The sequence below is a fragment of the Cydia splendana genome, chromosome 2, assembly GCF_910591565.1.
Source record: "Cydia splendana chromosome 2, ilCydSple1.2, whole genome shotgun sequence".
Taxonomy (NCBI): domain Eukaryota; kingdom Metazoa; phylum Arthropoda; class Insecta; order Lepidoptera; family Tortricidae; genus Cydia; species Cydia splendana.
The window spans coordinates 20,624,872-20,643,353 of record NC_085961.1 but is presented as its reverse complement, the minus strand read 5'-3'; the positions used below and the strand labels follow the sequence as shown (position 1 = coordinate 20,643,353).

The 18,482-nt window shown below is 38.6% G+C and overlaps 1 protein-coding gene across 1 annotated transcript; it reads left to right on the top strand.

Annotated features, from left to right (window-relative positions):
* Nucleotides 1–200: 200 nt before the first annotated feature.
* On the top strand, nucleotides 201–14,410 carry LOC134805093 (splicing factor 3A subunit 3). The gene is made up of 11 exons (XM_063778387.1): nucleotides 201–394; nucleotides 1,170–1,217; nucleotides 1,997–2,155; nucleotides 3,313–3,385; nucleotides 4,824–4,915; nucleotides 5,122–5,343; nucleotides 5,734–5,894; nucleotides 6,563–6,691; nucleotides 12,811–13,003; nucleotides 13,524–13,725; nucleotides 14,229–14,410. The coding sequence occupies exons 1-11, from the start codon at nucleotides 299–301 to the stop codon at nucleotides 14,360–14,362; spliced, it is 1,509 nt and encodes a 502-aa protein (XP_063634457.1). The 5' UTR covers nucleotides 201–298; the 3' UTR covers nucleotides 14,363–14,410.
* Nucleotides 14,411–18,482: the final 4,072 nt, after the last annotated feature.

The window sequence follows — 18,482 nt, the reverse complement described above, 5'->3', positions numbered from 1 at the left end:
GCTATGTAGGTGCAACAAACTCAATTGATCCATCAAAAGCCGCAATGTATAGAATCGCATGAGATTTGTTGCAACAACTTTGCACGATGGAACTGTATGAGTAGTTGATAATCGAGCGTTTGTATACATAACACAAACAGAAACTATGACACATTAATAAAAAAATTAAAATTATCTTAAACGCAAAGGCATAGCATAGCGTAGCTTGTTTGTAGAGGTTAAAATTCCGTATTAATATAAATGGAATATAACAGCGTGTGATTATATGATTTGGTTTAGTTAATAAAAGATATACATAATGGAAACTTTACTAGAGCAACAAAGGAGTTATCATGAGGAAAGAGAACGTTCTATGGATGCTATGGTCAAAGAAATCTTGCACAAGAAAGTTGGGGTATGTTGATGATGCATTATTTTCCTTGTAGTTTCGTTTTATACAAATAATAAGTTCAGTTCAAAACATGATGGTGCCCTGCTACTGGCAAACTGCTCTCCGGTCTCTTGTAAATCAATGATAGTGCGTACCTATCATCATAATATATCATAGATAGGTACGTGCATGGTACGTGTGTTATCTCGGCCACGAATACCAAAGAGAATATACCACTACGTTAAAAATATACCACTGCGGGCGCAGCACGGTTCCATTTTTATCGCCTATCACTATGCGCGTCCCTTTCGCACTTACATACTTGTTAGAACGTGACAGGCATGGTGACAAGGGATAAAAACGCGACCGTGCTACGCCGCCTGCATTCGACATTTTTTATTGGCAAACGATATATCTATATTGTATATCTAATATCTTGAGTCAATTTAATACTCATATCATACTCATCTTCCTCGCGTTATCCCGGCATTTTGCCACGGCTCATGGGAGCCTGGGGTCTGCTTGGCAACTAATCCCGAGAATTGGCGTAGGCTCTAGTCTTTACGAAAGCGACTGCCATCTGACCTTCCAACCCAGAAGGTAAACTAGACCTTATTGGGATTAGTCCGGTTTCCTTACGATGTTTTACTTCACTGAAAAGCGACTGGTAAATATCAAATGATATTTCGTACATAAGTTCCGAAAAACTCATTGGTACGAGCCGGGGTTTGAACCTGCAACCTCCAGATTGGGGCTCCAGATTTAAAATATTTATATCATGATTAAATTTCTTTTACAGCACCGAGAAACAATTAATGGTGATCATCGCTTGAAGAACTTACACGATGTAAGTAGAACACTTTGATTGACAAAATCCACCAAATTACAGTGATTACTTATTTATTAAGTATGCAAAAAATGGAGCAAAATTGTAACACTATGGCATCCTAGAGGACATAAAAGAAACAGGGGCAGGCAATTTAACCTTTTCAACACCGTGTCAAATACAAAAGCTGTCACTCGGACGCCACGTCACCGAAGTGTCAAAACTGAAATTGAACTTTATGCATATGCACGTAGGTCTATGTTGTTCTGTGGTCTGTGACTGATTAATCAGTCTTTGGCATTGAACCTGCGGTGCGAATTTATCAGTCATTGGCATCCAAAAGGTTAAATATGGTCCGATGAAATCGAAGACATGGCTGGAAGGACTAAAACATGGACCAGATTTGTGCAAAATAAGGAGGAGTGGAGAAGATTGGGGGAGGCCTTTGCCCAAAGGCACACAGAATCGTTTATCGTAGATTAAGGAAAACTATAGATCTAGTATAAAATGTATTCTGATATAAGGCTATAAATATAAATATAAAAGTATGCAATAAATAAAATAAACATCAAAATTATAGTAAACATAATAAGATGAAATAATGCTACACACAACCAAACAACAAGTAACTTTTTAGGAAGTTTTGATCATGATAACCAAAAAAATTATACCTAAAATTCCAATGCCAGCAATAATTCAGTTTTTTAACACATGGTTTTACCCTTACCAGCATTGCATGCATGGTTACAGCTATTAGTGATTAGTGTTGTATACTAATTTCATTTATATGGCAATTTCAGAGATACATTGAGGCAACCATAAGGCTCAAAGAGCTGTATGAGGATAAGGATGGCCTGCGAAAAGAGGAGATTGCAGCCCTGTCGGGACCCAATGAATTTCAAGAGTTTTATGCCAGACTCAAACAAATTAAAGAATTCCATAGGAAACATCCCAATGAGGTAAGATACGTAGGTTGCCCTGAAAGTTTCGGGAATAGAGAAAACTGTCGCATCTAGACAGTCAATCTTTATTGTAATGCATACTTAAACTCAAACTGACCACGCATATAAATTTTCTTTTGAAAGTAATCATTCTGTAATGCACACGGCTCATAATCCCAAAGTCCTTTTTGTATGGCGATTTTGGGGCCTTAGTGGTTTTGTATGAAATTCGTGGAGTAGCCAACGGAATTGAAGTTTTTTTACATATATATATATATATAAAAGATTTTTTTACTGTTGTCATATGAATATTTAGGAATGTCGAAATCTGCCGATATGCAACTTTTTTGGCAGTCTTTTTAATTAACAGCACAAATGCGATTTTAATTTTTGACGTCGCTTTGGAATGACATGCTTCTTTAAGATCACCCATGGGATAAAATGAAAGTGACTTTCATATTTAATTTTAACTGCAAACGAGCGTACGATGAACTCTAGTTCATAAAAAAATAACAGAAGCCCATTGTAACTTTTATTTGTTCGCTGAGGGCATATTGAAAACCGTTTAAAAATATGATCCGAAAAATCACTTGGCCAAAAATTCAAATAATGTTCGACATACAATTTTCAAATTGCCAGTAATTCTTAAATACAAATGACAACCAAATGGAATATACCTTAAAAGTTTTATAAAGAGTTACATTTTTATAAATTATATGCCTGTTTCTATTATGTTATTTCTAAGTGTCCCATTCCCGAAACTTTCAGGGCAACCTACGTATATTATTTTATATTATTTTTAAAATGAATGTTTGGTATACCAACAGTAAACTAGACTAGGGGGTAAAGAGGGATAGACTAGTCAAAGCTTTTTACAGATGCCACCAGGTTTCCCATTCAATACCTTCCTTTTAAGCCAAATCCCATAGAACAAAACTAAAAACAAGGGAAATCTAAGCTGGCGTCATCTATAAATAGAAATCAGTAGAGGAGTGCAAGGTTGAATTACTCCATGATACCATGATCCAAAACTCTTGGGTTTTAAAGAGGTTTAAACAACACATACTGAAGTCTTGTGTAAAAAAAATGCAATTTTTGAACTCTAATGAGGCACAGAAAGGGTGAGTCAGGAATATTAATTTTCTTTAAGGAATGATGCATTATTTTTGTTTCAGATTTGTGTGCCCATGTCTGTAGAATTTGAAGAAATTGCAAAGATGAGAGAAAATCCCGCAGAAGATTACACAAGTAAGTTATTATCTGAAAGTCATAAACTCATAATGGGTCATTCTTTGATTTGGTGTAAATACATGTCGCCCGCGTTTTTCGGTACTAAACGAAGTTGGATCTTTACCATGTCTTATACTTATAAGTAGTAAATAAAAAAATAAGAGTACAAGCCGTTTTCCATTTCACGATATCTTAAGAAGATCTATGTTTTTTAAGGCTCCAAAGGGTCAAAATGTCACTACCAACGCGTGTCGCCCGACCAGATTTCATCAAAACATGAGCTAAAAGTCAATTTAAATGTAACTTTATGTAGTATTTACTAAGTGCCTAAAACTATATTAGTTAGTACTTTCAATATTGATTGCACAAATTAAATTGTGTCGTACCGTCATTTCCGTGGATGCTACTTGCACATCATATAGCTGTCCAATAGAAGGCTGTGCTGAGACCCTGCCACTGCCACCGCGCCCCTTTCGTCACCTATTAATCGACAGTGGGAACACACTTCAACATTTGCGCCCGTATATAATTTATTTTTAAATAATAACTCGATTACCGTGGTTTCGTCAAAAAAAAATTTTCAGTTCCGTGTGTCTTATTTCTCGGTAAGTGGAAATCATTTTAATACGAATCTTATTTGATATGATAACTTATTCGAACTGTTATGATGTAATTGGAAGAATGTTTTGGAACATTAACTATGTTTTGGGTTATGAGAAAAATGATATTTTATATCATTACCGTGGTAGTCATTACCACGGAACCACGGTATTTTTCAACCACGGTAAGGGGCTGTCCATAAATTACGTCATCGATTTTTGTCGATTTTTGACCCCCCCCCCCCCTATAATCATCCAAAAATCATGCTTCAAATGACCCCATTTCCTCCTACTTCATGCTACCGTCATCCTATGTCCAGACCCCCCCCCCTAATTTGAAATGATGTAATTTGTGAATAGCCCCTAATGACTATTCTTCCACGGTAAGAACATGAAACGCTTTTTTTTATTGTTTATGTTCTCTTTTAACAAAATTTGCCGAAGGAGAGTTATTTTTTTTTGTTGTATTTTATTTCACATACTATAATATTTCACTTAAAGTGAAATATATAAATATATAATTATTTATATGCTGAAAATGATAATTTGTCATTACCATGTATTAACGCCATACAAAGTCATCACCATGACACTTTAAAATTGCGAGGTCCATATCTTCGCAGATAAGTTTTACAGAAAGGGACCAAATCGTTTTTCAACATCCTTGCATCCTAAACATTTGATTATGGTCAAACAAATACCCAAAATAAAGATTTTTTAATTTTTTACCGTGGACCAGCCGATTTACATCAAATCAAAGAATTACCCTAATACATAAATAGGCAGATTTAGAAATTATGGACGATGAAACATTTTCTAATGTTAGTAAAATTACTGTATTTTCTCTCTTATTACAGCTCCAGTAGAATTTACTGATGAAGAAGGATATGGAAAATATTTGGATTTACATGAGTGCTATGAAAAATATATTAACTTGAAGGGCATTGAGGTGAGATTTTGTAATATTACTATCTATTAATTATATATTTTCAGAACTGTTACCAGTACATCTATCACAAGTTATCACAAACCATGTGGTGCCATACAGCACCGTCTACTTAAGCAATTCTTCTTAGACTTTACATCTCTGCTACAATCTGCATAACCCTTTGCTGTAGGTACAGTTTGAATGACGAAACTATAATTTGTATACAGAAAGTGGACTACATAACATACCTGAGCATTTTCGACCACCTGTTCGACATCCCGCGCGAGCGCAAGAACAGCGAGTACCGCAGCTACGTGCGCGCGCTGCTCACCTACCTCAAGGACTTCGTGAGCCGCGTGAAGCCGCTGCAGGACCAGGCGCAGGAGATGGCGCGGGCGCACCAGGAGTTCTTGAAGCAGTGGGAGGCCGGGACGTTCCCCGGGTGGCCTGTAAGTTTAACTAAACTGTACATTTGGCATGCCTGTTTATTTTCTTGCATACAGTACGCACTTCACTATACTTACCTGAGCAATCCTGAGATCATTTTAAATGTTTTATAAATAATACTTTTTGTTGCACACCTCACACAGTTTATATCATCTGCATAAGCATTTTTTTTTGTCGGTGTGGGAATGCTGTTACTACATTATTGGGGGCATATGTGGGACTCTCAACTCCCAGCTCTTTCCATTGAGAAAGAGGGGGAGGAGCCTACCCACTATACTCTAATGGCGTTACTCCTGGGGTCGAGAACATTCTACCACGACGCCCCCCCCCCCCCTGACCAAGTTCAGATACATCCATTAAACATCAATGAACCCATTTGTATATTTTCGTAGAAAGAAACCGGCGGAGCGCTGACCAACGTGGGCGCTCACCTGGATCTATCGGCGTTCTCGTCGTGGGAGGAGCTGGCGTCGCTGGGGCTGGATCGGCTCAAGTCGGCGCTCATGGCGCTCGGACTCAAGTGCGGAGGCACGCTCGAGGAGAGGGCTCAGAGGTTACTTGCAATATTTTATATTATTCTTTTAAGACCAGGATTAGCCATTATCAGTGGATTTTCTTTTCGCGTTTATGTTAGTTCAGCTTTTTAAAGAAATAACCGATAGCGTATTTTTTCAGAAAATGAGCTGTAGCAATAACTATACCAACTGAAATCCATAGTAAATTGGAGGAAAAGGAGGCCTGTGCTCAGTGCTCACGGCCTCTTGGTAAAATTGGGGACCGTGGCATTCTGCCCGCTTTGCGACCCTTTGTCACTGAAGATGTTGTCATCAATTGAGAATGCCGATAAGCGGGTTTACACAGAACGAGTCGCCTGGAAGCCTCGGGCGAGCCACGTCTCCACTCTCCACCGACCGAAATGCTTCGCGCGGCAATTTGTCACGAGGCGACACGTTCTGTGTGATCCTGCCTGTACGGTTACCATCAGTTTGTCACTGACATAAACGCCGTCGAGAACGTAATTTACTTTCTATACATCTCGCTCGCACTCGCATATTAGTGCAAACGGGATGTATAGAAAGTAAATTACGTTCTCGACGGCGTTTATGTCAGTGACAAACTGATGGTAACCGTACTGATGACTTCGATTCCAGCTTGGAGTGTTTAGTATCTGACTTTTATTTCATCATATATATTTTTATTTGATGATTGATTATATTTCAGACTGTTCAGCACCAAAGGTCAGACCGCTTTGGATAAGTCTCTGGTCGCGAAGAAGGGAGGCAACAAGGCGAAGGCTTCCACTCAGCAGAGACATAAGGACATCGCAGCTATTGAAGCGCAGGTTTACAAGTGAGTATAGAGCTACGATATTGAATAATGATTATTCACAGATTATTGAATAATCATTACAAAGTCCCTCAATTTGATGATTGATATGGTATGAAATTTTATGAAAGATGTTTTTGGTATTACGATATTAGAGATCAGTTCTAGGTCAAAACCTTACTGAAAGTGGCGTTTTCGTCGTCTAGATAAGAGTATAATTATCTGTCTGTTATAGTCCGGGAAATCCGTTTTATCAGTAAAAAGGGCGGCAATGCCGGCAATTTGAAAAATGTAGGGGCTAAGGAAATTGATTTCCCATACAAAATTTAGATTTCGAGCTATTTCGAGTGACATACTTCGACAAACACCTGCGATCATATATAACCATGGATACCGCCTTTAGGAACATTACCGTTCAAATTCTCGGGCCAAATTAGCACACATACACAATTACGCCTACATTCAAATAAGACGACGCGTTTACAGAGCCTGTAATCAAAGCTGGTAAACAAAATAAGAGTCATCTTTATTACACTAATGGTACATAGCTAAGTTTAGATGAAATGCATATAATGTCAATAACTACCAATCAGCGACATTAATCCGCTAATAACCTTCTTGCTGTACGTACTGGCCGCTGAGATTTCGCGGTTCATATTTGATTAGAATATGACTTGGACAGGGATAGGTTTATGCCATACAGTGAAGAACCAGTCAAATAATTCACGTATAATAATTTAATGCAGATTAAAAGATAACTAGTTAAAATGTTGTTATGACATGACAGACTAACTCAACATAATTAAATATATCATTGTTGTATAAATGTATTCCGCTATAATAAGTATTTTGTATATTTTATTATCAATCTGCTCGTCTGTTCGTTTTTCTAAGATCAAGTACGCCATAGTAAATGTATGGCGAACTTGATCTTAGAAATCGGACTGGCTATACAGTCTGCAAAATTTACATGGGTACACGAATCGGGTCAAAAATATTTGAACAGGCGGAGTCACAATAAATCCCCGCTTTCAGTTCAGAATATTTTATATGTATATAGCCGGTCAAGCAAGTTTGTCAGTAGAAAAAAGTGCAAAATTAAAATTTTGTATAGGACCACAGCCGTTCACGCGCTTACATTTTCTAAATTTGCCGCTCTTATAATATTTTAAACTTTCGCGTTTTGAACACATATTAACTCACATTATACGAAACGAAACTGATTTACGTCGGTAAATCAAGGTAATTGAATATAATTCGCGTTAGACCCGTCTATAATGTGAGTTAATATGTTTGCCGCTCTTTTCTACTGACGGAAAAATGGCTTGAGAGAGAACCTACATATATGTGACAGTAGAGGGTGGATTCAAATGATCAACATTTTCAGATAATGTGTGTATTTGTTAAATTAATTCAGTGAAAGCATTATAGGAAAAATGTATCTACATATAGGAGACCGGGTATGATTATCTCACGGGTTATATCTCATGAATAGAACATATTCTAGATATCTTGCCAGGCATCCACTCAATTTCATGTCTCTCTAATTGGACAGCTTTTTTCCATAGTTCTCTGCTAATAGCATCTTGTGGGAATCTGAATGGAAAGTAATGTAAAATGACAATACCAAATTTGATTATTAATTTGAAATAACTAGGTAGTTTTTTTATAGCTCCATCTCATGAAATAAAAAAGGAAAATACAAATCTGTAAGAAGGAATTTATTACTACATTTATAATTATATAGAAGATACCTACACCAAACACAAGTTAATAAAATAGTCTACTTCATTTAGCATAACACCATCCCTATTATCCTCGCAATTTAAAAAGTCGTATGTTGTTATGAAAGTCGTATGCAGTTGTTACGTTTTAGCTTAGCACGGTAGTATTGAAAACAAATCGTCATGTTTTTTCCAAATTCTACTGAAGTTATCTGTTTACTACAAGTGAAAAGTGATTCCACTGTCCTTGGTATGAACTAAAATAACTTCTGCACCACTTCACGACACATTAATATATTTTTAATTACAAAAAAACGTTGTTTTTATAAATCAGTTTAGCCATTTGTCACTGACTGTCATCTCGGTGGTACTGAGATTGCCAATCGAGCAGTTTGTAAGTACCGCCTATCGCGGGGTAGTTTGCGTTGGGTCATAATTGAGCGGACAGAATACTTCCATGTATAGCATTTCGCTGACAAACACACTTTGTTAGTAGAAATAGGCGCGATATTAAATTTTTCCATGGGAGGACAATCCAATCCAATATTTTTTAAATTTGCCTCCTTTTACTACCGACGTAAATGACTTGGCAAACTATATAGTAGTAGGGCTTACGGCGATATTTACATCGAAAGCTGCATTTTTGGCAGAAAGCAAGCCGCTTTGCCCAGTGATACTAGGGACCAATCTGAATGATTTCATCCGAGGAAACACAAATTTCATTCACTAGAATTCAAGATGGCGGACCTTTTTCAAAATGGCGGCTGCAATATTTAATAAAATTATAGACACAAAACGGCTGCACCGATTTTAGTGATTGATATATCGATCAATTCGTATTGACACTTGTAATCGAATAAAAAATATGGCATTTAAGAAATTAAAGATGGCGGCCGAATATTAAGAAAATTTTGTTTTTTTTTCTTTAATTTTTTTCCTTCTAATGAAAATAACAACTAAATATTCTATAATATTGTCACATATTCTTTCATTTAAATGAAACCTGATAATATTATCTGCAAAATAAAAAAAATATCTTAACAATCCGGTGAGTAGTTTTTGAACTATACGCATTTCAAAAAGCGCGTAACTGCCGTTCCAAACGGCCCGCTCGCGCGGCTCGCGTCAATACTGAGAACTTTGATGATTTAAAGGTAAAAAAAGAACTGAAAACATATTTACTTTATTTACTGAGCTATAAATAAATGAATAAATTGTATTTCTGCTTATTATTTGTGACCATCACGGGAAAAGGTATAGCGCCTGGCGCTTACGTCGCTTAGCACCGCAATAGTATTGGAGCGGCGTTAATAATAGCGTAAGCGCCATCCGCCCTAAGGTACCTCTATACCAGTGGGTTCAAATTTATTCCTCTCTATCATCTTTGCTCGATGTGGTTGAACTAAAAGAAAAGAAAATTCATATGAAATCAGAACAAAATATACCTAAGGGGTCATCCATTAATTACGTCACACGAATTTCTAGGTTTTTTTACCCCTCCCCCCCTCCTTGTCACACTTGGTCACATTTGGCAAACCCCTCCCCCCTGGTGTGACGTCACATTTCTTCAACGAAATCGGCACATATTTATTTAATATTTTGTCAAAATATTTTTGACAAAAGAAATATTAGTAATTTTATAACCCAAAACTGATTAAGAAATAAAATTAACGAATAAAAACGATTATCGTTTCAAAAACTTGTTATTTAACTGTGTAGCGAATAAAATAATTTAAATACATTTTCGGTTACTGATGAAGTTAAAAGTGACGTCACAAAGTTTGTGACTCCCCCCTCCCCCTTGTCACAACATGTCACATTTTCTTGACCCCCTCCCTCCCCCTAAACGTGTGATGTAATTAATGGATGACCCCTAATATAATAATAATTAAATTAAATATATAGAGATGAACTACGCCAAACTGTCCCGCCCCTCCAATAGGTACTATTTCAATGTGTTTAGTATTGAAATAGTAATGGAGGGTGGGACAGTTTGGCTTGGTTTATCTATAAGTACCTTTTGTTTTTGCAAGTGCTGCATTGCACTGTGCAGGGTAGACCCACCCTCCGACACGTGCAGCGCATTGTTTCGCAGCCTATTTTACAGCCGCAATGGTACAGGTATGATAATTCACGCCACATCGCCCTAGCATCAGACCATTGCGATTTCCAACTGCCATTAGATGACTTCCAACCCCAAGAGGATGGCAATGGCACAGAGGCATCATCAAGAATAAGGGCATATCACCCCATAAGTGGCCTGCTTGATATGTGAGACGGAGCGCGTGTTTATGTAATGCTGCCGATGTTGGTGGGATGCTGGTTACCAATTTATTTTTAGTAGCAAATAGCTCCTTGCGTACCAAGTTGTCCGACGAATGTGATATTTGTGGGTCATATAAGTAGCAGGTGAAATTTTCCCGCACAGCCATGATTTCTTCAGGAAGGCTTTGTAATGGCTGCGATATTTCTTTCAAAGTTGGTGTAACTTCAGGGTGTAACAACCACGTTTTGAAGCAAGACTTCTTTCCTTTTGTATGGAAGTAAGAAGTAGTGTCACACCCTGTAGAGCCGTTCACGCCACGAAGAGCGGTTGATCTGTCAGGACCCAAAGTATTTGCTATTTATGAACATCGATATAACGGCGTTTATTTGCAGTCCCAGTTAGTAGCCATAACTCTTGCAGGCCACTATCAATTGAAGATTGATGATATGATATGATATCAATAACACCAAAACATCTGTATCGGAAGATCTAATCAAAATACGCCTAATTCCCTGTTCTGCCTGATCTTTTGCGTGAAGTACGATGCGGCCATCAGCTTCTTCCGCATGTGTTCCTATTCATAAGATCTCTACAGGGTGTGACACTACTTCTTACTTCCATACAAAAGGAAATAAGTCTTGCTTCAAAACGTGGTTGTCACACCCTGAAGTTACACCAGCTTTGAAACAAATATCGCAGCCATTACAAAGCCTTCCTGAAGAAATCATGGCTATGCCGGAAAAGTTCACCTGCTACCTATATGACCCACAAACAGCACATTCGTCGGACAACTTGGTACGCAAGGAGCTATTTGCTACTAAAAAGAAATTGGTAACCAGCATCCCACCAACATCGGGGAGCATTACATAAACACGCGCTCCGTCTCACATATCAAGCAGGCCAGTTATGGGGTGATATGCCCTTATTCTTGATGATGCCTCTGTGCCATTGCCATCCTCTTGGGGTTGGAAGTCATCTAATGGCAGTTGGGAACCGCAATGGTCTGATGCCAGGGAGATGGCGTGAATTATCATACCTGGACCATTGCGGCTGTAAAAAAGGCTTCGAAACAATGCGCTGCACGTGTCGGAGAGTGGGTCTACCCTGTACAGTGCAATGCAGCACTTGCAAAGGAAACTGCAAAAACGAAAGGTACTTATAGATAAACCACGCCAAACTGTCCCGCCCCTCCATTACTATTTCAATACTACACACATTGAAATAGTAATGGAAGTTAGGTTGGCGTAGTTCATCTCTATATATTTAATTTAATTATATTAGGTATATTTTGTTCTGATATCATATGAATTTTCTTTTCTTTCAGTTCATCCACATCGGACGAAGATGATAAAGAGGAATAAATTTGAACCCACGGGTATAGGTACCTTAGGGCGGATGGCGCTTACGCTATTATTAACGCCGCTCCAATACTATTGCGGTGCTAAGCGACGTAAGCGCCAGCCGCCATAACTTTTCCCGTGATGGTCACAAATAATAAGCAGAAATACAATTTATTTATAGCTCAATAAATAAAGTAAATATGTTTTCAGTTCTTTTTTTACCTTTAAATCATCAAAATTCTCAGTTTTGACGCGAGCCGCGCGAGCGGGCCGTTTCGGACGGCAGTTACGCGCTTTTTGAAATGCGTATAGTTCAAAAACTACTCAACGGATTGTTAAGATTATTTTTTTTATTTTGCAGATAATATTACCAGGTTTCATTTAAATGAAAGAATATGTGATAATATTATAGAATATTTAGTTGTTATTTTCATTAGAAGGAAAAAAATTAAAGAAAAAAAACACAATTTTCTTAATATTCGGCCGCCATCTTTAATTTCTTTTACGCCATATTTTTTATTCGATTACAAGTGTCTATACGAATTGATCGACATATCAATCATTAAAATCGGTGCAGCCGTTTTGTGTCTATAATTTTTTTAAATATTGCAGCCGCCATTTTGGAAAAGGTCCGCCATCTTGAATTCTAGTGAATGAAATTTGTGTTTCCTCGGATGAAATCATTCAGATTGCTCCCTAGTATCACTGGGCAAAGCGGCTTGCTTTCTGCCAAAAATGCAGTTTCTTTTCGCTAAGCTCTATCACTAATAGTTGGGCAGCACCTACATGAGTAATCCCGGTTTCCCGGTGCAGGTTCGCTAGCATCGTGTCGGGCACTTGCCTGGCCACGGTGGAGAACGTGACGCGGCGCGCGGCGCGCGCGGCGGGCGAGCGGCGCGACGACTCGGGCGACGACAGCGACGCCTCCGCCGCGCCCGACCCCGACTCCGACGACGACGAGGTGCCCTACAACCCGAAGAACCTGCCGCTCGGCTGGGACGGAAAGGTAACATTTACTATCATTTGCCTATGGTTTTTCGTCTGTTACAATCTCTATTATTAGCTTTCAACGCCATGAAAAACACTGCTACCGTACTTGACACTGTTTGTGTAGTCTGTAATAGACTAGACGGCCGTTACGTTCATTGATTGATTGATTGAATACGAGAGTATTAGAATTGGTAAATAGGGTGATATACATATACCTAATTAACATAGGGCGCTATAGCTGTTATTGGCCACTCTTAACAATAAGACACCTTTTGGCTCGTTTCTTTCTGCTTTACTATGGAGTGGCCAATTACTATGTTGTGGCCAGTAACCTATAGCAGTCACCCTACGTTATTATAGAGGGTTTACCATGTAGCCTAAAACGAATTTAAACTTCATACATGCTCCTTTGCGCGTTGAAAAGACGGCCATCTTGTGATCTAAATAAAAACTTACTGCAATCGTGCTTTTTTTAAAGATTTACTCCTAATGTAATTTAATTTTCCTAATTTCAATTTTGCCCCTTCGTATAACAGCCAATCCCATACTGGCTGTACAAGCTTCACGGGCTGAACATCAGCTACACCTGCGAGATATGCGGCAACTTCACGTACAAGGGCCCGAAGGCGTTCCAGCGGCACTTCGCCGAGTGGCGCCACGCGCACGGCATGCGCTGTCTCGGCATCCCCAACACCGCGCACTTCGCCAACGTCACGCAGATCGAGGATGCCCTTGCATGTAAGTAATACTAATGTATGTACAGTCAGCATTAAATAGGTTACGGCCAAATATATCGTGGCACATCTTGTCACAGAAATAAGGATGAGTTCCAACATTTTGGCCGTCACTGTCTATTTCATGGCGACTGTACTAGCAGCACTGCACACTATCCGCGCTTAAGATCTGATTCTCCCGAAATTGATGTAAACTAATGTGATATTTAAACTTTCTTCACTTTCCATATTTATGAGATTTGTTTTATTTTCCTGGAAAAAATACAATAATCTGTGATTACCTGTTTTGAGACTTTGACAAGGATGTACATTTTTATACTAGTACCAATAATCCCGGAATCAAAAATAATATGATAGAGTCTGTTCGGAAAGAGAAGAGTCGTGGAATGTATTGAGCCCCATACATTCCACGACTCTTCTCTTTTCGCACAGACTCTACTGCGGGGCTCATACTACGAGATCGAGATCCCGATGTGCCACTTTCATAGTGACGTTTATTTGTTTTAGTATGGGAGAAAATCAAGCACCAGAAAGAGAACGAAAGGTTTGTAGCGGAAAATGACGAAGAATTTGAAGATTCCCTTGGAAATGTTGTCAACCGTAAAACCTACGAAGACTTGAAGAGGCAAGGACTACTTTGAAAATCATGTGTAGCACATTGACTATACCTATCTATACGTTTAAGTAAATAAAAACTATGTAGTGAATAAAATTGTTGTTTATTTTACAACGTAAATAAAAAATACCGTATACACTATACAGCTGAGCTGATAAATGAATCAATGAGGTTCTTTTTATTTTTCAAAGCAATATATTTTATAACTGATTTTGTAACCCTTCAAGAAATTGTAAAAACGAAAGGGTCCAATTTGAATAAGCAACGAGGGCCACGGGAAATTGAACTCTATGCAAATGTGCATAGGTCGATCCCTCATAGTCATACGTATTATGAAAACAAAGCTGCACTTTAAGATGGAAGCAATCCGCTTTGCATGGTGATAGTAGACACCAAAGTAAGCGATTTTTTCCAAAGCACCCAATAATTCACCCCTTAGGAGCCGAGATTTAGCGAAGTCTCTTAGGAAAAAGAAAAAAAATCCACAAGTTTCAGGGAACAACAAATATTGAAAATAATTATATCATTTGAAAGAAAATCACTTTTTTTAACGTAATAAAAATAAATACAAAATCTTTTCAAACAATATTAGTGTGAAATTATTAAAAACCATTTTTTTCTCTTTTGCGCTTTATTCATGCAAATAATGTCCTCGACTTTGAAGAATGTCTGAAAATCAAATCAATCAAAAAGTCAAATATATTTCTTACTAAATGACGAAAACCGCATCAAAATCGGTTCGGCAGTTTTTGAGATACAAGTTTCAGAAGTTGGCTTACTTTTATTTATATGGGATTTTTCGTCTTATATAGTCCAAAAGGCGTGTAAGTCATAGTAAATTATACGTAAATTAGAAGGTACTTAATTTATCTACATTAAGGATATGTATATTATATATTTAAATGTGGAAAACTGCCATAGTCACCATCTTACATAAAAAAGGAGATATATCGAAGCAGAGTAATTTTCGCCCCATAAGCCTCCTTTCCCATACGTACAAATTAACTCTTTGCAAAAGTTTTATGCAACCGCCTAACTTGTATCCTCGATGAATGCCAACCTCCCGAGCAGGCTGGTTTGCGGAGCGGATTCTCTACAATCGACCATATACATGCGGTAAAGCAGTTAATGGAGAAAAGTCACGAGTACAACCGGACCCTGTGCATGGCCTTCGTAGATTACGAAAAATTCTTCGACAGTGTCGAGCATTGGGCGGTGTTTGACTCTCTCCAACGCTGCTCAATCGACAATCGCTACGTGGATCTCCTCTAGGAGCTATATACCTCGGCAACAAAACGCTTGCATGGGACAGAACTGGTATCAATATCCATGGTGTCTTCTTGTCGCACCTGCCGCCTTTTTTGTTTGCCGAGTCCATGGAAGATCTTCAAGGCATGGTTGAAAGTCATGCTTCTTTGAATAGATCTTAAGCTGAATACGTCCAAGACTAAAGTTATGACGAATATCTCTAGTAAATCGATTCCAACAATTACGGTTGGGAACGATTGACTGGAGGTGGTCGAGCAATACGTGTATCTTGGATATATTCTATCATTTGACAAAACACATCAGCAGAAAGAGAATCCAGCTGGGTTCGGCGGCATTCAATAAACTAGCGGACATCCTCAAACCCGTTAACATTCCACAATGCCTGAAAACTCGCCTCTTTAATCAATGTGTCCTACCTACCATGGCCTACGGTGCCGAGACATGAACACCCACTAAAGAGGCTGTGTATATAATCCGAGTGGCACAGAGAGCCATATTATGGAGCGCGCCATGTTCGGCATCAAACGTCAAGACCGAGTGAGGAATGTCGAGATCCAACGCCGCACCAAGATGCAAGACGTCGGATAGCGTCATCACCAAATTAAATAGAGCTGGGCGGGACATGTTGCCAGGCAGAGTGATGGCAGGTGGTCCAGAATGGTGGTAGTGGTGGCCGCTTTCAAACGAAAGAAGTGCCTGGCGTCCGTTGGCTCGTTGGGTGGACGACATTCCGAAGATTGCGGGTCACTTCTGGATGAAATTGGCTCAGGACTGGGATAAGTGGCGTACTCGAAGAGAGGCCTATGCTCAGCAGTGGGCGATTAAAGGCTGATATGATGATATTATATATTTACAAGAAAAAGATTATTCATCTTCAGCTTCATTCATACTGGCTAAACTGGTTAAACTAGAGGATGAAATAAATAATTTTTAAGAAAAAAAAATCGACTTCTATGGGGGCCGGTGAAAGATTATTGTAGATGGTGCCCTATGTGGAAAAGGAGGTAAAACCACCCACTTTTCTACTAGCATTTCGCTTCTGTAAGGGTCGTAGTTCTAGCCTAACCCAATCCACTCCTCTGATAGCAGTTCGGTTCTCTGAGGATCGCAGTTCGAACCTAATCAAACCCATTTTTAAAGTAGCATTTCGTTTCTGTAAGGCTCGCAGTTCTAACCTAACCTAACCCTTGTTCGGTTCTGTGAGGATTGCAGTTCAAACCTAACCTAACCCACTTAACGGCGCATGCGGTGCGGCGTACGGGGGTTTGAGCGGGAGGGGCTAGTAAGATTGGCATCATCATACTTTATAGGTACCTACATTTTATTGTAGAATCATAGTGGTTTATTCGGTTAAGGTATCATAGTGGTTTTCCGGGTCAAGGTCCGGGTCCGAGTCCGAGTCCGGGTTCGAGTCCGTGTCCGAGTCCGGGTCCGAGTTCGGTTCCAAGTCCGGGTCTGAGTCCGGGTCCGAGTTCGGGTCCGAGTTCGGGTCCAAGTCCGTGTCCGAGACCGGGTCCGAGTTCGGTTCCGAGTCCAGGTCCGGGTCCGAGTCTGAACCGGATCCGGATATGAGTCTGGTTCTGGGTCCGAGTCCGGGTCGCAGTCCAAGTCCAAATCGAAATCACCAAACGTGTACTATGCGTCGTAAGAGTTCTGTTCTGGTCATGATCAGCAGTTCCACTTCATCAAATGCGACAGTTTTTAATGTAAATGCTTGATTTTATGATGAAAATACAAAAAAAATCTATACGTACTTATGCCTTTAATATTTGAGGAGTTCCCTCGATTATAAATTATAAAAACTTAACTTGCTTAACAAAGATAACGAAGACGACAAATCGCCAAACGTGAACTATGCGTCGTTGAAGAGTTCCGTTCTGATCATCATCAGCAGTTCCACTTCATCAAATGTCACTTTTTTGGATGTATATGCTTAATTTCTTGATAAAAACCCAAAAATCACTATATGTATGCCTTTAAGATTTGAGGAGTTCCCTCGATTCCTCATGGATCCCATCATCAGAACTGGGTTTTGACAAAAACGGGACCAATCTGTATGCATATACATACAATAAAAAAAAAAGAATTTTCAAAATCGGTCCAGTAATGACGGAGATATGGAGTAACAAACATATAAAAAAATTAAACAAAAAACATACAACCGAATTGATAACCTCCTTCATTGAGATTTGGAAGTCGGTTAAAAAGAGAATAAAATGTAGATCTTTTTTACAGTTAAATATACTTTATATTGAAAATGTAATATTTTTATAAAATTAATATAAGTTATTATACGTACTTTAACGTACCTACTAACTTTACAACTTTGATTTGCCCAATATTCGGTAGGGATTAAAGTACTAGCCCTACTTTTAAACACAATGCCTCATAATTTGTTGAATGAATTTGTAAGATATATGTATAAATGTTTATATAATACATAGATAAAGGTGTGTTTTATATTAATAAGAAAAGCACAACATAGTTAGAACTTAATACAGTACTTAAAAGTAGTCACTAATTATAAATCGTCATGTCAATAAAACTAGGCCAATTTCTGGAACATGAATCTTATAAACTACTTAATCGATTTTGATGCGGTTTTCAGTTTCTGATAAGAAATATGTTTGACTTTATTATTAAGTACATATTTGCAGACATTTTTCAACGTGGAAGACACTATTTGAAAAATAAAAAGTCAAAGGTTTTTTTTTATAATTTTACACTAACACTATATATTTCTCCCTTGGGACGCCTAGTGCCATATCCGTACCAGTCCTGTCAACTGCCGGAGGGTCTTCAATTTTTGTACCCGTCAACTGCCTAGTCCCAGATCTGTCTGTACAAACTGTCTCAACTGCCTTGTGCCTTATCAG

Excerpts from the sequence above, each read along its gene's own strand:
- LOC134805093 (XM_063778387.1), top strand. The coding sequence starts at position 299 with ATGGAAACTTTACTAGAGCAACAAAGGAGTTATCATGAGGAAAGAGAA. Across the intron at positions 4,916-5,121 it reads TTAACTTGAAGGGCATTGAG|AAAGTGGACTACATAACATA; the intron begins GTGAGATTTTGT and ends ATTTGTATACAG. Across the intron at positions 13,726-14,228 it reads GATCGAGGATGCCCTTGCAT|TATGGGAGAAAATCAAGCAC; the intron begins GTAAGTAATACT and ends TATTTGTTTTAG.